Here is a 22,752-nt window from a genome sequence, read left to right as displayed (position 1 = left end):
ATAATGACATGAACCAAGATCCCAGTTGAGGCCGTCCTCATGAGTGCGGAGCTTGGCTATCAGTTTCTGCTTGGCCATTCTGCATTGTCGTGCGTCTTGAAGGCCACCGTTGAGAATGCTTACCAGAAGAACAGAGGCCGAATGCCCTTGATTGCTGAAATGTTCCCCAATTGGAAGGGAATATCCCTGTCTGGTAATTATCACATGGTATCTGTTCATCCATTGTCGTAACAATGTACCACGCCTTGGGATATCCTTTCCTGCAAGTATGAGGTATACCATTTTGGCCGAGTTGCATGAGTATGTACCGTGTACCTGATGGTGGTATCCACGTCAATGATCCGGCACATCTTGCAGAGATTGCCATGGCAGGGCTGTGTGGCATTGTGGTTAGATCCCCACATCATGGCATCGGTTATAAGAGCTTGGAGGTTATGTTGGAGCTGTACAGAACTTTGGTTAGGCTACACACAGCTGAAGTACTGGATGCAGTTCTGGTTGCCTCATTATTATAAGGATGTGACTGCACTGGAGGGTTTGCAGAGGAAATTCACCAGAATGTTATCTGGGATGGAGAATTTGAGCAATGAAGAGAGGCTGGATAGGCTCAGGATGCTTTCTTTAGAGAAGAAAAGGCTGAAGGTGTATAAGATTGTGAAAGGTACGGACAGAAGGGTCAATAACAAGGGGGCATAATTTTAACACGAGACAGAGGAGGTTTAGACAGGATTTGAGGAAAAGCTTTTTCACTCAGAGGGTGTTGGGAGTCTGGAATAAACTGCCTGGGAGTGTAATAGAGGCAGTAAACCTCAACATTTAAAAAGGTATGTGGATGAGCACTTGAGATGACATAACATTCAAGGTTATGGGCAAAGTGCTAGGAAGTGGGATTTAGTATAGTTTTGTTGGTGCAGACTCGATGGGCCAAAGGGCCTCTTCTGCACTTATGACTGTGAAATCCAATCAAGTGCAAGGTAAGTGCACCAATTAAGATAACGAGATCACTACCTGTAAGGATGTGAAGCTCAACAGTCTGGTCAGGTTTCAAATTAAAAATGTGAAATAGAAAAGAAAAACCTGAGTGTTTTACTGGAACACTAGCTTAGAAGCTAAGAGTAGTGGGCGAGAAGAGGAGTGGGAGAGGTTTAAATGTCAACAAAGAATGACAAAGAAGTTGATAAAGAAGGGTAGGATAAACTATGAAGCTGGGCTAGCACTTAATATAAAAAAGAATAGCAAGAGTTTTTATAAATACATAAAAAGGAAGAGGCTGGCCAGGGTGAACGTTGGACCCTTAGAGGATGAGACGGGGGACTTAGTGGTAGGGGATGGGGAAATGGCTGAGGCCCTGAATAACTTTTTTGTTTCGGTCTTCACGGAGGAGGACGTGAATAATTTGCCGGGTGTTAGCGATGGAAAGATGGTAGGAGTGGAGGGCCTGAATGAAATTATTGTTACTAGAGAGGCGGTGCTCGACAGACTGGAGGGACTGATTGTGGACAAGTCCCCAGGACCGGATGGAATGCATCCAAGGGTTCTGAAGGAAGTGGCGGAGGTGATAGTGGATGCCTTGGTGATTATTTTCCAAACGTCGCTGGATTCCGGGGAAGTGCCGGAAGATTGGAAAACGGCTAATGTTACGCCGTTGTTTAAGAAGGGTGGCAGGCAAAAGGCGGGGAATTATAGGCCGGTTAGTTTAACGTCTGTTGTAGGAAAAATGTTAGAATCCGTGATCAAGGAGAAAATAGCGAGGCATCTTGAGGAGAATTGTTTGGTAGAGCAGATGCAGCATGGTTTCGTTAAGGGGAAGTCGTGTCTGATGCATTTATTGGAGTTCTATGAGGATGTGTCTAGGGCAGTGGATAGAGGAGAGCCGGTGGATGTGGTCTTTCTTGATTTTCAGAAGGTGTTTGACAAGGTGCCTCACAAGAGATTATTGCAGAAGGTCAGGGGGCATGGAGTTGGGGGTAGGGTATTAGCGTGGATAGAGGATTGACTGTCAAATAGGAGGCAGAGAGTGGGGGTCAACGGGTGCTATTCGGATTGGCGGTTGGTGACTAGTGGAGTGCCCCAGGGGTCGGTGCTGGGGCCTCAGCTATTCACCATTTATACAGATGATCTGGAGGAGGGAACTAAGTGTATGGTGTCGAAATTTGCTGATGACACCAAGATTGGTGGAACGGCAAATTGTGCGGAGGTTGTGGAGAGTCTGCAGAAGGATCTAGATAGGCTGGGCGAATGGGCCAGGAACCGGCAAATGGAATTTAATGTTGGTTAATGTGAGGTTGTCCACTTTGGTAGGAATAATGGTAGGAAGGACTAGTACTTACGTGGCGAAAAACTGCAGCATGCGATGGTGCAGAGGGACCTCAGGGTCCTTGTGCATGTCACAAAAACCCAGTCTGCAGGTGCAGCAGGTGATCAGGAAGGCAAATGGGATGCTGGCCTTCATAGTGAGGGGGATTGAATATAAAAGTAGGGAGGTCTTGCTGCAGCCGTACAGGGCACTGGTGAGGCCGCAGCTGGAGTACTGTGTGCAGTTTTGGTCGCCGCACTTACGCAAGGATATTTTGGCCTTGGAGGGAGTGCAGAGGAGGTTTACTAGGCTGATTCTGGAGTTGAGGGGATTGAACTATGAGGAGAGGCTGAATAAACTAGGCTTGTACTCGTTAGAGTTTAGAAGAATGAGGGGAGATCTCATTGAGACGTATAAGATGTTGAGTGGGATGGATAGGATAGAGGTGGAGAGGGTCTTCCCGCTCAGAAAGGACAGTAGGACTAGAGGGCACAGCCTCAGGATAAAGGGGGGGGCGGTTTAGAATGGAGTTGAGGAGGAACTTCTTCACTCAAAGGGCGATGAATCTCTGGAATTCTCTACCCGTTGAAGTGGTGGAGGCTGCCTCGCTCAATATTTTTAAGACGTGGGTTGATAGGTTTTTGACAGACAAGGGGATTAAGGGTTATGGGGAGAGGGCAGGAATGTGGAACTGAGCCACGACAGATCAGCCATGATCTTATTGAATGGCGGGGCAGGCTCGAGGGGTTAGATGGCCTACTCCTGCTCCTATTTCTTATGTTCTTAGAAACAGCATCATTTGCTTGCTGCAAGTTATTTAACAAATCAATCCAACAGTACAAAGCTAAAAATGGGGCTCAAAGACATGTAAAATTTCACCTATAGTGCAATAAGCATTTCCTATTTCCCGTCTCAGAGGCTAATGTCATAATGAATTAGATACCATTTTCAAAGGATAATGCAGTTCTTATCCTGGTTTCTGAATGAGTGGGATGAAAAATAACCCAAAGTTGATTCCAAATTCAAATTCATCTTTTTGGTGCAAGTAACACACGCATTTCTGTTAGGAAGGGAACTCCAAGCTTTTGATCTGGAAATAGTCAAGAAATGGCAATATAGGTACAAGTCAGAAAAATATGCGGATTGGAGGGGAACTTGTAGTGGTAGTGTTCCCATGAGCCCGGTGCCCTTATCCATCTAGATGGTAGAGGAGGCTGGCGAATTACTGCAATGCATCTCGTGTACACATTGCTGCCACCCACTGTGGGTAAGTAATGGAGGGTTGAATGTTTAAGTTGGTGAATGGGTAGCAATCAAGCATTCCTTAAATTGGTGCTAATGTAAACTGAATACTTACAGATAGACGTGATCCAGCGCGTACCCTTGCTACAAGTTCTTTTTCCTTTTCTGCAACTTCACGCTGGATTCTTTGGAAACTGGTCAATGCTACAGTGAAGTCTGCTACTAAACGATCTTTCATTATCTTTTTGTGTCGCTGCTAAAAAAGCAAATGTGGGTACCAAAAAAGGCACATTTCAAAATAGTAATAATGGTCATAAATGATGGTCAATTTTGTAAATCAAGTGCTATTTACACAAAACCTAGACATACATATTAGAATTAATTTATATTTGTAATTTAAACTGCTTCAAGGCAATACTCACACACAAAATTACTACTGAAAGTCAAATGGACATGAAGCCTTTCCCATGACTATTCAAATACAGTTATTTCTAATTAAAATCAAACGTTTTAAAAATTATTTTAATTACAAGTATTGGAATTAAGTTACTAAACCAGCAATGTTAATGCTCACTAATGTTAGCAGATTGTAATCTTGGGGCTGTTTGGTTTATTTTCTAATTAATAGCAGGAAATTAATAGAAGGAACCTGTTCAATAAGCATCAAGGGTAAGTTTGATATAGCCATAATATTAGATGATTCAGGTAATGTGGCGAAAAAATCCTTACCTGTTCACGTGGAGCTTTTATTAATCCAAATTCCTTTATGTTCTTCTCAGTTTCTTTAGCAAGGTGGTTGACTAGCTGCTGCTTCTGGTGACTAGGATTGGAAAGAAACATTTAGCACATATTAACAATGTAGCAAGGATCAGCAGTACAGAAAACAGTTGCCTGCCCTATCAAAATTGTTTAAAAAAACATAAAATGATTGGTCTATATATTTTATTGTTGCACATTCAGATCCAAAGGTGCACTGTATATTCAAGCATATCCATCCAATAATCTTTAATTTCTCCTCCAAATTTGAGCACAAGGCTACACTTATTGTACATTGGTAGCAAGACCAACAGCTTTCCCTTTGAAACTATTGCAAATTCCTGTGCTGCTAATAACATAAGAACATAAGAAATAGGAGCAGGAGTAGGCCATCTAGCCCTTCGAGCCTGCCCCGCCATTCAGTAAGATCATGGCTGATCTGTCATGGCTCAGTTCCACATTCCCGCCCTCTCCCCATAACCCTTAATCCCCTCGCTTATCAAAAACCCATCAACCCACGTCTTAAAAATATTTAGCGAGGCAGCCTCCACCACTTCAACGGGCAGACAATTCCAGAGATTCACCACCCTTTGAGTGATTAGGTATGGAATTCTTTCCCATCAATATAGAAGAAACAGAAGCTTACTTCCAAGTCATAATATCAGGATGAACCTTAGAGGTGATAGTGTTCCTGATATTGCTGCTCTTGGCTTTCATGTTGCAATAAAGTCATGGGCTTGGAGATACTTTCAATGTAACTTCATTAAGTGCATCCTGCAGTTACAAAGCATAGGTGATGGAGGAGGTAGATGACAAATTTATTGGCAGGTATGTCAATCACGCAAGTAATGATCCAGAACCTGATCGTTGAATATCAGAGTGCAAGTTTCAGCTGATCACTGGCTAACGTTGATCTGGAATAACTGTTGCTACTTGTTAGCCCAAGCCTCAACCATTCAAGACCTGTTACATATCTTAGCATAAGCTTCATTATCGGGGAGCTGCGAAATGAGTCAAGCACGAAGGGATCAGTGAACAGCTCTATTCTTGATCATACAAAAGAGCCAAAAACATTGGTGAAGCAACTGATGATTGAACCAAAGGCCCTAGAGTGAGGAACTTGTGCTGGAATGTCTTGGGCTAACAACCTTCATCCTGTGCACCTGAAGGATTTTCCCATTGATGTCAAATTTTGCCAAGGATAGTGGGTGACAAACTCAGTTCAAAGCAATCTTGAAGGACAAAGGCAGCTACTCACACTTCTCCTTTTCACATTTAGCTCCAGCATCTTATGCCTATGTAAGAGTGGACAAATGAACTAGAATAACTAGCATCAATTGGAGGTCACATTACCATGTGTGTTAAATAGAACTAAATTTATTAGTAGGTACAGAAATGTATTCAAATGTGAGATGTGTATTTGTGACATTTTAAATGCTCAACAGCACCAACATGTCTCAGAGGCGAGAAAGGGTGTGAAGGACAACTGGAATTTCTATAATATTGTAGAGAAATATTTAGCTAAAGCTTATACAGGGCAAATGAAGTTGTCCATAGATAGAGAATGTTCAAACATCAATAAATCAATGGTACCATTAATCAGAATGTGTTTAGGAGGTCCATACATTTACAGCAGCCACGCATAAAATTCTCCACTGGTCGGAGTCATATTTAGCACAAAGGAAGATGGTTGTGGGGTGTTGGGGGTCAATCATCTCAGTTTCAGGTCATCACTGCAGAAGTTCCATCTTCAGCTGCTTCATCAATAACCTTCCTTCCATTACAAGATCTGAAGTGGGGATGTTCGCCGATGACTGCACAATGTTCAGCACCATTTGCAGCTCCTCAGATACTGAGGTGGTCCACGTCCAAATGCAGCAAGACCTGGATAATATCCAGGCTTGGACCGAGAAGTGGGAAGTAACATTTATGCCACACAAATGTCAGGCAATGATCATCTCCAACAAGAGAGAATCTAAGCAATGCCCCTTGACATTCAATGGCATTACCATTGCTGACACTTCCATTATCAACATCTTGGGCTTACCATTGACCAGAAACTGGAGTAGTCATATAAATACTGTGGCATGTAACTAATCTCCTGACACCCCCCCCCGCCAGCAAGCCTGTTCACCATCTACAAGGCACAAGTCAGGAGTGTGATGGAATATTCTCCAGTTGACTGGACAAGTGCAGTTCAAGAACCACTCAGGACAAAGCAGCCTGCTTGATTAGCACTCTACTGACAAACATTCACTCCTCCACCACTAATGCACAGCGGCAGTAGTGTGAACCATAGTGTGTACAGGATGTACTGCAAGAAATCACCAAAGTTCCTTCAACAGTACCTTCCAAACCCATCTAGAAGTACAAGGGCAGTAGATACATGGGAACTCCACCACGCCACTCACCATCCTGATTCTGGAATATATTGAATATATCAAAACCCGGGAATTCTCACCTGAACAGCACTGCGGGTCTACCACTGTGGTTTTAACAGGCAGTTCACAATCATCTACTCAATGGCAAATAAGGATGGGCAATAAATGCTGGTTTCACCAGCGATGCTCAAATCCCATAAGTTAATAAAAACAACGCTGCACATAGCAGAAATGCTTGCATATTAAACGTATAAAGTTCAGTACAATGGAGATCATTAGTACTCTTACATAGGAACAGTATGAATAGTCTAGAATATATAGCTTATGAATCCCAATGAGTTCTCTATTAGTGAGCAATATTTATTGCAAGTCATGAGTGTTTAACAATAAAAACGATCAGAGTCTCTATCTCAAGTTACATGCCTTTATTATAAGGAACAGATGATAGTCAGTGCACTAAACCAAACTGTCTAGCCCAGGGACGGGATGAAATCCTAGCCCAATTGCATTTTAGGAAGCATGCTATTAGTGGGCAAGTATTACTAGAAAGTTCTACAGATAATTTATATTGTTTTGCTGGTGATACGCTACCCTGACTTGCCCTGCTATCTGTGGGTAACAGGTACTAAGAGGTACTGCACTATTGTGTTGCATTCCTGTTAACGGACAGGTGATGAGAAGAAAAACCAGGCCTGTTCCAAGTTAAACCCTTCCCTGTCCATAACATACCGAACCACTCAAGTGAATTATGTGTCCCTGCTTTCTTTATGGTTTCTTCCAAGTAGTGTTCAAGGACACTGATCAATCTTTTGAAGGGTAGGTCAGAAGAGGCAGGCGGGGTAGTGACTCGGGAAGGGCAACGCTAGGTATTAATCAGAAAATTCTGTTGGCAGTATTTCACTCAAAGCCATGAGGTCTGACAAATTCAAAAGTCAATGCTGAGAACTCCAAGGAATTGACGAGGTTCACTGATACAGAAATAAAGGAAATATTTTGAAGTATTTAAAATAGTATTTATGATATCAAAAGGAATTATAGGTCAGAACTCAAAAGGATAAACAACAGTGATAAAGCCAACTAATTTGTGGAGATCACTTGTGCAAACATTACTTAGATTACAACCTCCAATACCCTTTCAGATCTTAGTAATGAAAGCAAACCCTGTCCTCGAAGGATAAACCAAAGACACACAGGTTATATTGAAGAGTGTTCTATGTCATGACTATATAGAAAAATTATGAAACAACTTTACAATAGCATGACTGTGCTTACAAACTCAAAAATTAAAAGAACTTTTTTAAAAATCCACTTTTTTCAAGAAAGTTAAAAACCCAGTTTAATTATTTTGATTAATGGCATAAAAAAAACAAAGCTGGCTTCCAGTCTGCTCCACCATTCAGTCAGATCTTGGCTGGTCTTATATCGGAACTCTATTTTCCTGGATATTCCCACATTTCCGATTCTTTTATTACCTAAAAATATAGTGATCTTGGTCTTGAATATGCTCAATAATTTAGCATCCATAGCTCCCAAGGGTAGAGAATTCCAAATGTTCACAACCATTTGAGTGAAGACATTTTTCGTATCAATCCTAAATGGCTGACCTTCGTATTCTGAGGCGAAGTCCCCATCTTCTCAGTCAGGGCAACATTTTCTCAACATCCATCCTGTCAAAATGTTTTGATTAGATTACCCCTTATTCTTCTAAATTCCAGAAAATGTAGGCCTAGTCATCTTAAATCACTTATCATAGGACAACACCATTCTCTGTTATGTCTCAGAATTATAAACCACAGAAAGAAGCCAATGCTCCCATTATGTCTGTGCTAGCCAGTTTTCTCAAAGCTAATTAATTTATTCCCCTGCCTTTTCAACTTATGTCCACTTCTCTTTTAATAGCAACTATGGATTATCTGATTCCAGTTTTTGGGCAGTCACTCCAAATCCTAATCAAAAACAACTCTAACTATTTACCTTCCTTATTTTGACTGTCTTAAATCATGTTATCAACTCACCAACCAATGGAAATAGGTTTTCCCAATTTAGATGTTAAAATTCCCCAATTATGAACACCTCTTTGATTTTTTAATTTTTATTGCTGTAATGAAAGAACCTAGATTTTATACTTGTGCAGAATACTCACAGCTGGTGTCGAAGCTCTATGTTATCCTGAGGTTTTCCAAAGTAGCTTAAAAGCTTTTGGATTTCTGCAGCTGAAGTGAAAAGTTACAAATATTAAGATAATTAAAAGAAAATAAACAATTTCAAGCAAATTCTAGCCTTGAATGCGCAACTATTTTACAGGAAGCACGAAGAATCAATAGGTGTAACCAATTACACTGATTGACAGGTCTAGTGGGAGTTGCAGGTTCATTCTAAGTCTCATTAAAAAGCTAATCAGACTAATCTAATGGTGTCAATCATCTTGCAAATACTGTAGATTTGCTTGGTTCAGGCATTAGATTACCAATTTGACCATAAAATCAAAGTATGCTAATATCCCACTGAACGGCATGTCATCCTGAAAACAGTAGTTCATGAGTATTGCTGAAAAAAGAGGGATGCTGTCAAACCTTGTACTCATCAGGACAGAGGTAAAAATGCCAAAATTTAAAGAAAGCACCAATTTATATTGCATGAGAAAAAGATGGTTGGTCGGCAGGTCAACTCTGGTTGAGGCTTTGCTGTACAGAAGGCATCAGGGAACAAAGAACAAAGAACAACCCAGCACGGGAAACAGGCCCTTCGGCCCAACAAGCCCGCGCCGCCGCATCACCCTACACCTATTCTACCCTGCGTGTCTACGAATAGAACCCCTGACTTAGCCAGATTCAGGGGAGAATAGTGTCAATTTGGTAAAACCAATCAGCCTAAGAGCACATCTTTGGGGTGTGGGAGGAAACCGGAGTGCCCGGAGGAAACCCACGCATCCGCAGGGAGAATGCACAAACTCCCACAGACACAGGCCCAAATCCATGTATCTGCACAGCCAGCAGTGCTAGTCACCGAGCTGTTGCGGCGCCCTTCTACCGGTCCAGGATCAAGCACACACACCGACACGAAGTACTAGGCCACTCCTGGAACCTCCAAGAGTAGCCCACGCACGACCCACCGTGTGCGTGCCCCTCGTTTGACAACGAGGTGGACCTCCACCTGCGGAATAAAAGACAAAAACGTTAATCACAAGCCTGCCTTTCCGGTCTCTCCCGAGGTTCTAACCCTTATTTAATACCCCTACCATAACCCTCCATCCTCGTTTCACTCATGTGCCTATCTAACTGAACCTTAAACGAGTCCAACGTTCCCGCCTCCACCACCCTACTCGGTAGCGCGTTCCATACCCCCACAACTCTCTGCGTAAAGAACCTTCCTCTCAGATCCAAATTATATCTCTCCCCCCTCACCCTTAAATCATGTCCTCTTGTATTTGTTACCAATCTAGGGAGCAGTCTCTCACTATTGACCCTGTCTATTCCCTTCAGTATCTTATATACCTCTATCATGTCCCCCCTCAATCTCCGTCTTTCCAAGGAGAACAGTCCCAGTTTCTCCAACCTTTCCTCGTACCCCAGCCCCTCCATGCCAGGCAACATCCTGGTAAACCTCCTCTGCACCCTTTCCAGAGCCTCCACGTCCTTCCGGTAGTAAGGTGACCAGAACTGGACGCAGTACTCCAAATGCGGTCTAACCAACGTTCTATACAACTAAAGCATTAGACGGCAGCTTTTAAACTCTATCCCCCTTCCTATAAAGGCTAGCATTCCATAAGCCTTCCTGACAACATTCTCCACTTGTGTTGCAACCTTCATGGATTTGTGAACCTGCACTCCCAGGTCCCTCTGTGTTTCTATACTCCTAATTTGTCTACCTTTAATCACATAGCTCCTCTCTACATTATTCCTTCCAAAATGCATCACCTCGCATTTGTCAGGATTAAATTCCATCTGCCACCTATCTGCCCACTGCACCAACCTATCTATATCCTGTTGTATCACCTCACAATCCACTTTGGTACCCGCCAACCCTGCCATCTTGGTGTCATCAGCAAACTTGCTGATCACACCACCTACGCTCTCTTCCAAGTCATTTATGTATGCTACAAAGAGGAGAGGTCCCAGTACTGAGCCCTGCGGCACACCACTGGTCACTGGCCTCCAGCTGGACAAAGTCCCCTCCACTACTACCCTCTGTCTCCTATTACCCAGCCAGTTCTCAATCCACCTAGCTACCTGACCTCGTATCCCATGCGCCTTAACCTTTTCTACCAGCCTACCATGAGGGACTTTGTCAAACGCCTTACTGAAATCCATATAGATGACATCAACGGCTCTCCCATCGTCAACTGTTTTTGTCACCTCCTCAAAGAATTCCACCAGATTCATAAGGCAAGACCTCCCTCTAACAAAGCCATGTTGCGTATCCCTAATCAGACCGCAACGCTCCAGATGCTCATACATCCTACCCCTAAGTACTTTTTCCATTAATTTCCCTACCACCGATGTCACACTCACTGGCCTATAATTTCCTGGGTTATCCCTGCTACCTTTTTTGAACAGCGGTACCACATTTGCTACCCTCCAGTCTTCTGGGACCTCACCTGTGTCCAAAGAAGAGACAAAGATTTGCGCCAGAGGCCCAGCAATTTCATCTTTCACCTCCCTAAGCAGCCTGGGATAAATACCATCAGGCCCCGGAGCTTTATCCGTCCTTACACTACCTAAAAGCCCTAGCACTTCCTCCCTCGTAATAGATATTTCCTGCAGCTGATCCTCAGCTCCCTCTAACAGACCGCACGATTCCGAACCCCTCTCCTTCGTGAATACCGACGCAAAGTATTCATTCAGGAGCTCCCCCATTCCCTCCGACTCAATACATATCTCCCCACTTTTGTCCCTAAGAGGACCAATTTTCCCTCTAACTACTCTCTTGCTCCTAATATAGGAATAAAATGCCTTCGGATTTTCCTTAATCCTACCAGCCAAAGCCATTTCATGCCCTCTCTCCGCCCTTCTAATTCCCCTTTTTAGCTCCCTCCTACTCTCTCTATATTCCTCCAGCGCACTCTCCGTACCCAGTCGTTTCGACCTAACATACGCCTCCCTCTTCTTCCTGACCAAGTCTTCAATACCCCGTGTGCTCCGGGAACTACTGTCCTCCAGGCTTTTGTTTAATTCAAGAATGACGTAATGCCTGGACATGTTCTGTTTGCAGAGGACAGGTTCCTGCATTCTCCATGGAAACAATTCTAAAGTTAGAGCCAACTTGCCAACCATTCAGCACCCATTCCAATTAAGGGTCCCTTTGGATTTTGGAATTCTTGCATTTGTCCTGATAAGTGCAATACTAAAAGCTTCAACGGCATCTCTCTTCGGCAGTACACTAGTTCTGTACTACCAAACAACTATTTATATACCAGTCAGTTCAATTCTAGAAAACAAACTTCCTTCCTTTCCAGAAAGCAGTAACTAAGAGGCATTTATATATCACTTGCTGGGAGGACAGTAGATAGTAGAAACAACTGGGCCTTGTTAGTTGCATCGGCAAGCCATACCCAAACAGGAGTTTCTCCAGTTGGACTGCAAAGTTTCAGGAACAACTGCTTGTCTCTTTATAAACCAAAGTGATAAACAATAGTCCCAGTATGTGTACACATTCACAAATCTGGGCTCACACATCTTCCTGTGCCCATTGCCCCAAATTTCTTCATTTAATGGCCATCTACTTTCAGTTTAGAAGAATCTAATTAATGTAGCTTGCAACATGCCAATCACATTAATATTCTAGACACCCAATATTACACATCAGATCAGTCACCAGAAACTAATCCAAGTACTCATCTAAGGCTATCTAACGCATTAATGAATTGATTGAGAATCAAGGTATGTAAAATTGTATTGATTAATAAATTCAAACATGAATAATCAACACTAACACTCATACGGTGATTTTGTAAGTCATGTTCTCAGATGCGCATTTCAATTTTTGTGCCTGTCTGTAAAATGGCATTGCTAAAAGCAGATCTGCTCTGTTGGAAACATCAGTCTGTACCCTATAACGCTAGTGACTTACTAATAACAACAATAAAGCCAAGGTATCTATGGCATCATGGAGGGGAAGGAAGTGAAGATAAAGTATAACAACTACCTCCTAACAAAGATCTTCTATCTACAGCTATTATCTTTGGGTACTGATAAATCTGGTGTACACTTCCAGAACAAAAACTTTAGGTTGCCAGCATTTTGCCATTGTAATTGTAAAGTTTATACCATATACCAGCAGAGGGTGGTAGAGTAAAAATATACCAGATGCTGAACGGCTGTGAATTGTTAATGTCAACTTGAACTTTCCACTGCTGTATCCAATACCTGCTGTGTTAAGTAAAGCTTTCAGCCTTTTTTATAAAAATATTATTTTCTTCAAAGGATAATCAGCAAGAATAGCATGGAATGGCCTAATAGGTTACTGAGTCAATTAAGCAGTGTGGAACTGGGTCACATGTAGGCCTACCTGACCAGATGGGACATTCCTTCTCTGAAAAATATTTACGAACCAGTGTTATGATATATTTTTCATCCAAATCGACAAGTTACCAGTTTTACTAAATTATTTTCTTAATTTGTCACTGGCAGGAATATGAACACAACTCTGGGCTGTTAATCTGGCATGAAACCAGTAAATTGCCGTGCCCTTAAGTACAAATTGTTATTCCTCCTCATAGCAAACCTATCCAGATACAAACATAAAACTAACTGAAGGTGATCATGACCACTTAATATGCTTAGCCAGATCATTAACCTGACTTGAGCTACTTTTACATTGATGTGGACCAGAAAGAGAACCAGCAACTACTTTGCACCAACAAAACGTTCATCCATACACTACAAGGATGCCACTGAGACAATAACCTCAAAAGAGTAAAAACACCCTAGTCCACTCTTAGATATCTCTTATCAAGTAGTTTTATAAGCACTGGAAGAGACTCAGGGCTAGGCAACTAATTGAACTCTTCAGTCATAGAACTATATATAGGTCCGATGGAGCAGATTTTCTCAACATTGAGCCAATTATACCATACCCAGGCCTGAAGTGCAAATATACAAATTCAAATTCATCAACATGATGTTCCTAATCTTATGTGAAACCAACACTGAAAAATTTACAAGTTTTATCAATAAATTGAAATTAATTAAGTAGGAACTGATGGTAAATCAGGAATTGATTGTACCCTTTAAACAAACTTTACTCAAAAAGTACTGTTGTAGAATAAATTAGTCATTACGCACATAATATGCAAGGCATTTCTATTAAGAATTGACGCAGGTGGCTAAACGTGTGTTACAATCCAAGTTGATTTCATAATTGGACGGGAAGAACCCAGAACGGAACCCTGGTTCTGAAGACCATAACATTTACTTTTTGTTTTACGAAAAGTGTGGAACAGTCACAGAACTGGCAATTAGTTTTAACAACATGAAAAGTTTGATGATGATACAATACTCTTTTACTCCCACCTTAGCTTCCCAACTGTACAGTTTTTAAATATAATACCCAACTCTGAAACCAAATAGCCAATGCCACTCAACCGATTTTCCATGGATTGCTCCTCAAATTCCACCACCTCCCCTTCGCTTGATGATTGTCACAAAGATTTCCAAACTCCACTTTCAAAAAGTCACACATCAAAATCTTCTTTCAAACAGTGCTTTCCATCAGCTGTTATTATTAAGAATTCACTCCAGGTTTTCCCAACTATCCTGCCAAACAACGTTTCCACTACACTTCTAATAAGGAATCCAGCATTAGGATTTCCAGCTCTCAGGTTTCCTTTACCTTAAAGGCTTTTACACAATCTCCGAGAGTCAGCCCATTTCCAAAATTTCAAATATTTCACGAACGGTAATAAGTTCTCACAAATCTTAGCACTTCTGCAGCTATCTTTCTGGCCTTTCACATTTCATTGCCTTTTCAACTCTCTCTGACTTTGCCGAACAGCCTGTTCTAATCCTTTTCCTCTGTTTCTTTAACTTCAGACTTCTTGAAAACTTCTCTTCATTTCTCAAGTTTTCTTAATAAGCTGTTCTTCAGATTTCGCCTGCATGTGTTTTCTTAAATGTTACACTATGGTATGACTTTTCTTCTAGCAAAGCAGAAAGATGTTACCTTTCTAGCCTTCTATAATCAGCCACTATAAATCCACCTAAAACAAAATGCATAATGCCTTCCTGCCCTAAAGGTGCCCCTGGTTATGAAGGGGTGACTTTTTACTACTTTCAGCTTGTTTATATTTCATGCCATAACACCACCCCCCCCCCCACACCAACTACAATAGAAGCACAGTTTGAACTGACCAAACCCCCATACATACAAACACCTTTATCTAGCAAACACCTTTCCAAGCATTAATCTAATTAAATTAAACCCACTTAAATATTAGACACAAGGTATAGATTTAACAATACAAATATAGCTCATCTAAAACTATCTCTGCTTTTCTGGCAGCTGCCATCACCAAAAAACATCCTTACATTGGAGTGGCTGTGATTTCAGATATCTCAGCCTGAACTCTGTAATCCTGTCCCGAAATTGTATCACATCACTTCAATTTCAACCCCCTCCCTAATACTCATTTCTTAAACCAAGGGGTTACTTTGGTTACCCCTTCTAAATTATTTTTCTTCATCTTAGCATCCTTTTTCTTGGATTCTAAAAATCTGTTGGAACACTAAAAACTCTTCGTGAATACAAATTGTATTGCTTTGAGTTGACACTGTTTCAAATCAGAATCTGTGTCTTGGCATTTATGCTGATAAATCCAGATTTCTTACCCCGTGGCAAATTTTAGATGTATGAAATTGATCAACAACCTTCAAAGTCCAACTTGATATCTATGATAACTATCTTGTACAAACTGCAAATCTAATGCAAATCGGGAATACAAGTATTCAAAGTTCAGAGCGCAGAAAATTAAATTATCTACAGTTTACAATCATTTAGTGTAAAAATGTTTTAAAGTTCAGCTTTTCTACAGATAGTTTGTCTGGATGAAATACAGCTCAGATGCTGGGAGAGCAAAACAATTATTCAATTCAACACTGCAAGTGGTTTTGTTGAGTTAATGGGTTTTTGTTTACTCAAGTTCCTTTGGGATTTCAGACTAGGCTGATTGACAGGGTCATGGGATGTGGTTTATGTGCAGAGAAAGAGGATTTTGCAAAAAAATGGGTTGATGTTTGGCTGTTCGGATTGAAGTTAGGAGAGTTTTGCAGGCTTCTGAAAGCTATAATTCTCTGAAAAAGCAAAGGCTGTCAACACTTATTTTAGCACATATATTTATGATTGCTAACTATATTCAAAGTAAATTTTAAGCTGTATAATGTCGCTTATTTGAAACTGAAATAGTGATAAAGTATAAATTAGAGTTGTTTCTTTTCATGTTTAAAGAGAGTATAATTGTTAAAAGTTAAGTTGTTTCACTTTGTTAGAGTTATACTGTTAAGAATAAAGCTCAGAAAGGATAATAGGACTGGGGGCACAGCCTCAAGATAAAGGGGGGACGGTTTAGAACGGAGTTGAGGAGGAACTTCTTCACTCAAAGGGTGGTGAATTTCTGGAATTCTCTGCCCGTTGAAGTGGTGGAGGCTACCTTGCTAAATATTTTTAAGACGCGGGTTGATGGGTTTTTGATAAGAGAGGGGATTAAGGGTTATGGGGAAAGGGCAGGAATGTGGAACTGAGCCTCGACAGATCAGCCATGATCTTATTGAATGGCGGGGCAGGCTCGAAGGGCTGGTTGGCCTACTCCTGCTCCTATTTCCTATTTCTTATGTTCTTATACCAATGCACATCTTGGCCAGATCAACTTGTCAGCCAACCAGTGCCATTTTCTCTTATAGTATAAATTGTCGTCGTTATTTTAAATTTGGCATTGTTTTTGTCCTGAAGAGTACAAGATGAAAAGTTCCAGCAATGTGCCTCTCTTTTCAGCAATATTCAAGTTCTGTGCTACCAGCTACCTATAATGTATTGTTTCTACATTCTTGCTCTGTTGCAACAGTAAATTTGTTTTTGGAAATAAATAAATTGTTTCCTACAAAGGAAGATATTTTGTAACTTACAATTTTGTGCAATCTTCTGGATGTTTGAACTTATAGTTTGAGCAAGCTGATGTGCTTCTGAAGATAGATCCGGTTCTCCCAAGAAAGTGCCATCATTTTTTCCAAAAGACATGGCTGGTTCGCAGTTTAAATAAAATCCAGCAAAAGATTCAGTTGACCAGCATCAGATGTTCAAATGATCTTCACGTGTGAATTGTTTCTGGCACTGGAAGACAAGTCAAAATAATATTCATCTATTAACTTAAAATTACGTAAAAGATTCAACAGGGTACCGAAGATCTCAAATCCAGGGGTCATAAATATGATAAACTCAACAAACAATTCAGAAGCTACTTCATTACCTGAGGAATGGTGAAAATGAAGAAAACACATTCAAAACATTTCTTTCAAATTCATCTGTATGCATTTTGATCTGTCCCTGGGCTCTGTAATAACATTCACTTCAATTGTAGGTTCAAATGCCATTCCATAAACTCGACCAGATAATCTAGGTCAACCTCTCAATAAAGTACTAAGCTAGTGTTGCACTGGTTGGAGGACAGATTTTTGATAACACGTTATACTGAGACCCCCACCTAACCATTTGCAGTCCTGTGGAAGAAACAGAAAAAAACTAGGGAGCTCTTCTAGCGTCCTTACCAATACATATTCCTCAATCAGCTCAATCACTAAAAAACAATCTTTACCTCAGTATAGTTTGTAAGGTCTCACTTTGTGGAAATTGGATGCCATGCTTATTCCCATATTATAATAGTGACGACACTTCAAAAATACTTCAGTGGATGTAAAATGCTGTGGGATATCTTGAAGTCATGAAACATGCTATACAAATGCAAGAAATAAGTGGAAGAGAAAATGAAAATAATGATTGTGTACTTAATAAAAGACTTACCGCAAAACAGATCAGCCAATGTTGCAGAATGCAAACTTCTTACCAAAATCAGCCCAGGTATCCCAGAAAATATCAGAAACATGCCAAATTGAGAATTAGATTGAAAATCTGTGTCATACATTAAAACATCTGTAGTCTCCAACCTTTGGCTGACACACAGCTGTTCCATTTCCTTTAAATTTATCAACTGCATTGCTTCCTGACAATATTTCAGACTGACAATTCAGGCTAGGATCTACACCATTCACTGGCACAGAAAATAGAACAAACTGCACAGGCTGGACTTCAGTGTCTGCTGGCTACTGATACGTCATCTGAAGATTCCTCTCTGCATAAAAGTAGACTGCTTTCATCAGATGCAATACAAATATACTTCTGGAAAATTTAAGTTGAACTAAATTAATATAGCAAGGAATAAATTAGCAAGATTGGTGGGATTGTGGACAGTGAAGGTGGTTGTTATCTAGGATCTTGATCAATTGGGTCAATGGATGACAAATGGCAGATAGCGTTTAATTTAGATAAATGCGAGGCGATACATTTTGATCCATCGAACCAGGGCAGGCTTACTCAGTTAATTGAGGGTTGGGGGGAGAGCTATAGAACAAAGAGTTCTAGGGGTACAGGTTCATAGTTCCTTGAAAGTGGACTCACAGGTGGACAGAGTGGTGAAGAAAGCGTTCAGCATGCTTAGTTTCATTTGTCACAACACTGAATACAAGAGTTTGGATGTCTTGTCTTATTGAAGCTGTACAAGAGATTGGTAAAGCCACACACATGGAATACTGTGCACAGTTCTGGTCACCTTATTATAAAAAGGATATTATTAAACTAGAAAGAGTGTAGAAAGATTTACTAGGATGCTACCGGGGCCTGATGGTTTGAGTTATAAGGATTGGCTGGATAGACTGGGACTTTTTTCCCTGCAGCGTAGGAGACTAAGGGGTAATCTTATAGAGGTCTATAAAATAATGAGGGGCATAGATCAGCTGGAGTGTCAATATCTTTTCCAAAGATAGGGGACTCTGAAACTAGACTAGGTTTAAGGTAAGAGGGGAGAGATACAAAAGGGTCCACAGAGGCAATTTTTTCACACAGAGGGTGGTGAGTGTCTGGAACAAATTGCCAGAGGTAGTATTAGAAGAGGCGGGTATAATTTTGTCTTTTAAAGTATTTAGACAGTTACATGGATAAGATGGGTATAGAGGGACATGGGCCAAATGCAGTCAATTGGGACTTGCTTAGGGGTTTAAAAAAAGGCGGCATTGATAAGTTGGGCTGAAGGGCCCGTTTCCATGGGTAAACCTCCTTGACTCTATTAAACAATTAATAGATACATTGAAGTGGATCAATGTTTCTGTCACAAACTAAGTTGCTGCAATTATTTGTCATGATTATTCCAATATGGATGACAACAAAAACCTTCTGTAGGGTGAATTGATCACAAAATCATGGCCTCAGTGTTCAGAACTCCACTGCAAGAAAACCTACAAGCAAGATATGAAGGCAGGGATACTGGAGGCTGACTGAGTGGAAGGGCATTGGAGACAAGCAGGAATGAAAAGATCAGCTGGCTGAAAAAAGGGCCAAGTGAAAGTAGAGCCAGTAAATCATGCACTCTCTCAGCCTACTGCCTTCCCCTAAAGCAAATGCAGCAAAGCCTGCCATGTCATAAGAACATAAGAAATAGGAGCAGGAGTAGGCCATCTGGCCCTTCGAGCCTGCCCCGCCATTCAATAAGATCATGGCTGATCTGTCGTGGCTCAGTTCCACATTCCCGCCCTCTCCCCATAACCCTTAATTCCTTCTGTTATCAAAAACCCGTGCCTTAAAAATATTTAGCAAGGTGGCCTCCACCACTTCAACGGGCAGAGAATTCCAGAGATTCACCACCCTTTGAGTGAAGAAGTTCTTCCTCAACTCCGTTCTAAACCGCCCCCCCTTTATCTTGAGGCTGTGCCCCCTAGTCCTACTGTCCTTTCTGAGCGGGAAGAGTCTCTCCACCTCTATCCTATCCATCCCATTCATCATCTTATACGTCTCAATGAGATCTCCCCTCATTCTTCTAAACTCTAATGAGTACAAGCCTAGTTTATTCAGCCTCTCCTCATAGCTCAACCCCCTCAACTCCACCAGAGTAAGGCTCTTGAGCCATTCCAGGTTTCGCTTAACAGAGTTGACCACCATGGTGCATAACAGGTTGCCAACAGACAAGTGGCAAGATAAGCACACAGATTTATTCATTCATTTCATTTTTGCAAAACTATAGCTTCGTGAAAATTTTCCCACTGCTATTAAATGAAATCTAGAAAGCTCAGCTATTATCACATTATAGTATCAACTTTGTCTTTCACTGTGGTGAGGCTTTTCTTTTGCATTTCTTCAAAACAACTCAGTTTTAAGGAACAGGTTTCAAAAAAAAGAGGAAGTTGATGTACTTCCTTCTGCAGTAATCAAACGCCTGAAACAACAACAGCTGCTGCAAAACATGTGAGTGTGAGAGTGTGTGTGTGTGTATGTGTGTTTTTTTTCATAGAAAGGCCATGATAAGCCAAAGGTTGTACGTTAGACCAAATACAAATACGAATTGCATAATCAACTGTGAAATTTGGAGTACAATGTAAGCATTTTTTCCTTCACTGTTTCTCATGGTGTCAACTTCACCTGAAATTCCACAGTTGGGAAAAATATACATTCATATACTGCTGAAAAGACAACCAACCAGCCACAAATTTGCATTTTAGATTTTCTCAAATGCCTTCACATACTACATAGTCATTCCTTTCCCCACAAAAATATTTCCTACTCAAACGTTACTTCAAATAAAGTATAAAAAAGCTGTGTTAAATTTGTGTGCTAAAATACTTCAAATTAGTTTGCCCCACACCAGGGTATTATCCATCAGAATGCAATATTATACTGTTACACACAAATATCCTAAGCAGCTCCTAGTCCTCCTGGAAAATAATCCTTTCACGCTTGAAGAATTCACCCAAAGTCCTTTGCGATTTAATACAGAAATTTAAAAACAAACTCTGGCAATAAGTCTGCATTGTAAATCTAAACTTTCTTTCCTGGTAGTCACTCATTTGCCTGCAAAAAAAATTCTGACTAAATTTTTTTGCAGCCTCTTTCAACAACTCATTTAACTGACTTTTTAAATCAGAATGATGGCCAGTCTTCAACCTTAAACATGAATACAATTTCTTTCTCCACAGCTGCTGCCTGACCTGCTGAGTTTTTCCAGCATCTTATGATTTTATTTCCAATTTCCAGCGTCTGTAGTATTTTGCTTAGAGAAAGACGGATTTTAAAAAATGGATTGTAACATGCAAAACAAAAAAGTGGAAACAGGCGAAACAAAATTATTAATTTCATTCTCAGATTGTATACCAACGATTACAAATAGAAATCAAAGGAAGTTAATCTCTGAAAACTTCCACAAAATGCATTACAATTCATGACCAGTATTCCAATTTATAATACACAGAACCACCTGTGGACATATACATTGATGATGGCAGCAGACAAAATGCAGCATCTATAAGGTTGGTGATGACAATAAATTTAGAAAGACAGAAGATTTATATTGGTTGGATGTTGAATTTATAATGTTGCATTGTGCTGTGATGTACGTCCCTAGACAGAGCCATCAGCATTTCAAACTATTGCAAACACAAGTGCAGTTTCATCAAATAATTAGTGCCAGTTCCACAAACTATTTAAAGATTATGTAGTTGTGGAATTGAATCCTTGACTTCCCTTGAAAAAAAAGGCAAGACTTTTGCAATGCTTTTCACAGTCTCACTCTCCAAGCTCCCTACCAAAGACTAGCACATGTCTCAATACCTACAACCTTTACAACATTTCACAATGCACGCCCATTTAACTTATTGCATGCACACAGTCCAAAATATTCTCATTATCTGCCAGTTTAAAAATACCATTTGAAGAAGCTATTTTACAGGTCAATAGGATGCCCATTTTAAAAATAATGTATGCAAATTAACTACAAACACATTTTGATGTGAAACTGAAGTCATGTTTTGAAACAAGGGGTCAGTGAACTTTTATGTGATTGCGTAAATAGAGAATTAAGTTCAAAGCATATCAAATTCAGTTATGTCAATTTCAGTTAGTCAGCAGGCTAATCACAAAAAAAACTTGTAATATATAATCTTGACATCATTATGACAAGTAATGCATAATTGTTATAAAATAAACCAAAAGCCTTAGCAAACCTTCAAAACTAAAAAAAGTGCCTTATTGACTAAGTAAAAATATACCAATCTCAATTGTCACAATTGACAGGAACTGGAGCTTACAGCACTATAACTTCCAGTATTCAGATATCAGTTGTCATGCATCTTCTATTGAATAGATGGGGCTGAGACACAGTTTTTGTCAGCAATATATGAATAGAAATAAATCTAAAGAAAACACTTTACATAAGGAATGAGATTCAATGTTGCAAAATAACCAAGAGTTTCATCCAAAGTGACACTGGAACGAAGTGACTTATTGTCAGCTGTGTCCAGTGTAATGTTGGTGTACCTTTAAGAGGTTTTTTTTAAGTCATGGTCACAGCTTTGGGTGATGTCATTGCTGGAAAGAAGGGAAAAAAATTGTGGGTGGTCAGGTAACTGAAGTTAGAGGCAGTCTTAGAAGCAAACTGGAAAAGAAACATTTTTCCTCTGTTTTGCTTTGAAAGTTTTACCAGTTAGCTGAAAGAATAGCTTTTTTGCCATGTTGTAGTAATTAATCTATGTTTTGGGGAGCTGATATGACTATAGACTGCTCCAAGTTTTCAAGATCATTTGAAATCAGAATTCAACCCAGGGAACTAGATTCCAGTATAATGTCAGCTTTAGCCTGTGCAGTGATCAATCTGTTTAAAGGGTTTTGCTCATTGGATTTTGGTTTTAATTAGAACTCAGATATTAATTAAGAGTTATACATTATAGTAGTTGTTCAGTTTCTTGTTTTTAATTGATAGAAGTTCTTGCTAATTTTCTTACTATAATGTTAACTATATCCTTAAATAAACTTTGTTTGATAAAAGCTCCCTAA

General features: G+C 40.3%; 1 protein-coding gene across 2 annotated transcripts in view; it reads right to left on the bottom strand.

Annotated features, from left to right (window-relative positions):
• LOC145344991 (syntaxin-7-like) overlaps positions 1-22,752 on the bottom strand; it is a 46,916-nt gene that overhangs the window by 22,444 nt on the left and 1,720 nt on the right. The window contains exons 1-5 of one of the 2 annotated variants that reach the window (XM_080192429.1): positions 17,477-17,631; positions 16,791-16,995; positions 8,819-8,888; positions 4,268-4,358; positions 3,654-3,794 (exon numbers count right to left, since the gene is read on the bottom strand). In XM_080192429.1, coding sequence (XP_080048555.1) covers positions 3,654-3,794; positions 4,268-4,358; positions 8,819-8,888; positions 16,791-16,902 — 414 coding nt within the window. In that variant the 5' untranslated portion in view covers positions 16,903-16,995; positions 17,477-17,631. Of the gene's footprint in view, positions 1-3,653; positions 3,795-4,267; positions 4,359-8,818; positions 8,889-16,790; positions 16,996-17,476; positions 17,632-22,752 lie in introns of those variants that run through there. The other variant, XM_080192430.1, reaches the window with a different exon arrangement.

This window comes from Carcharhinus amblyrhynchos, chromosome 7 (assembly GCF_965287045.1).
Source record: "Carcharhinus amblyrhynchos chromosome 7, sCarAmb.v2.hapA, whole genome shotgun sequence".
NCBI classification, from domain to species: domain Eukaryota; kingdom Metazoa; phylum Chordata; class Chondrichthyes; order Carcharhiniformes; family Carcharhinidae; genus Carcharhinus; species Carcharhinus amblyrhynchos.
Note: the sequence above shows the minus strand (reverse complement) of the source record. Positions and strands in the feature narration are given on the sequence as shown.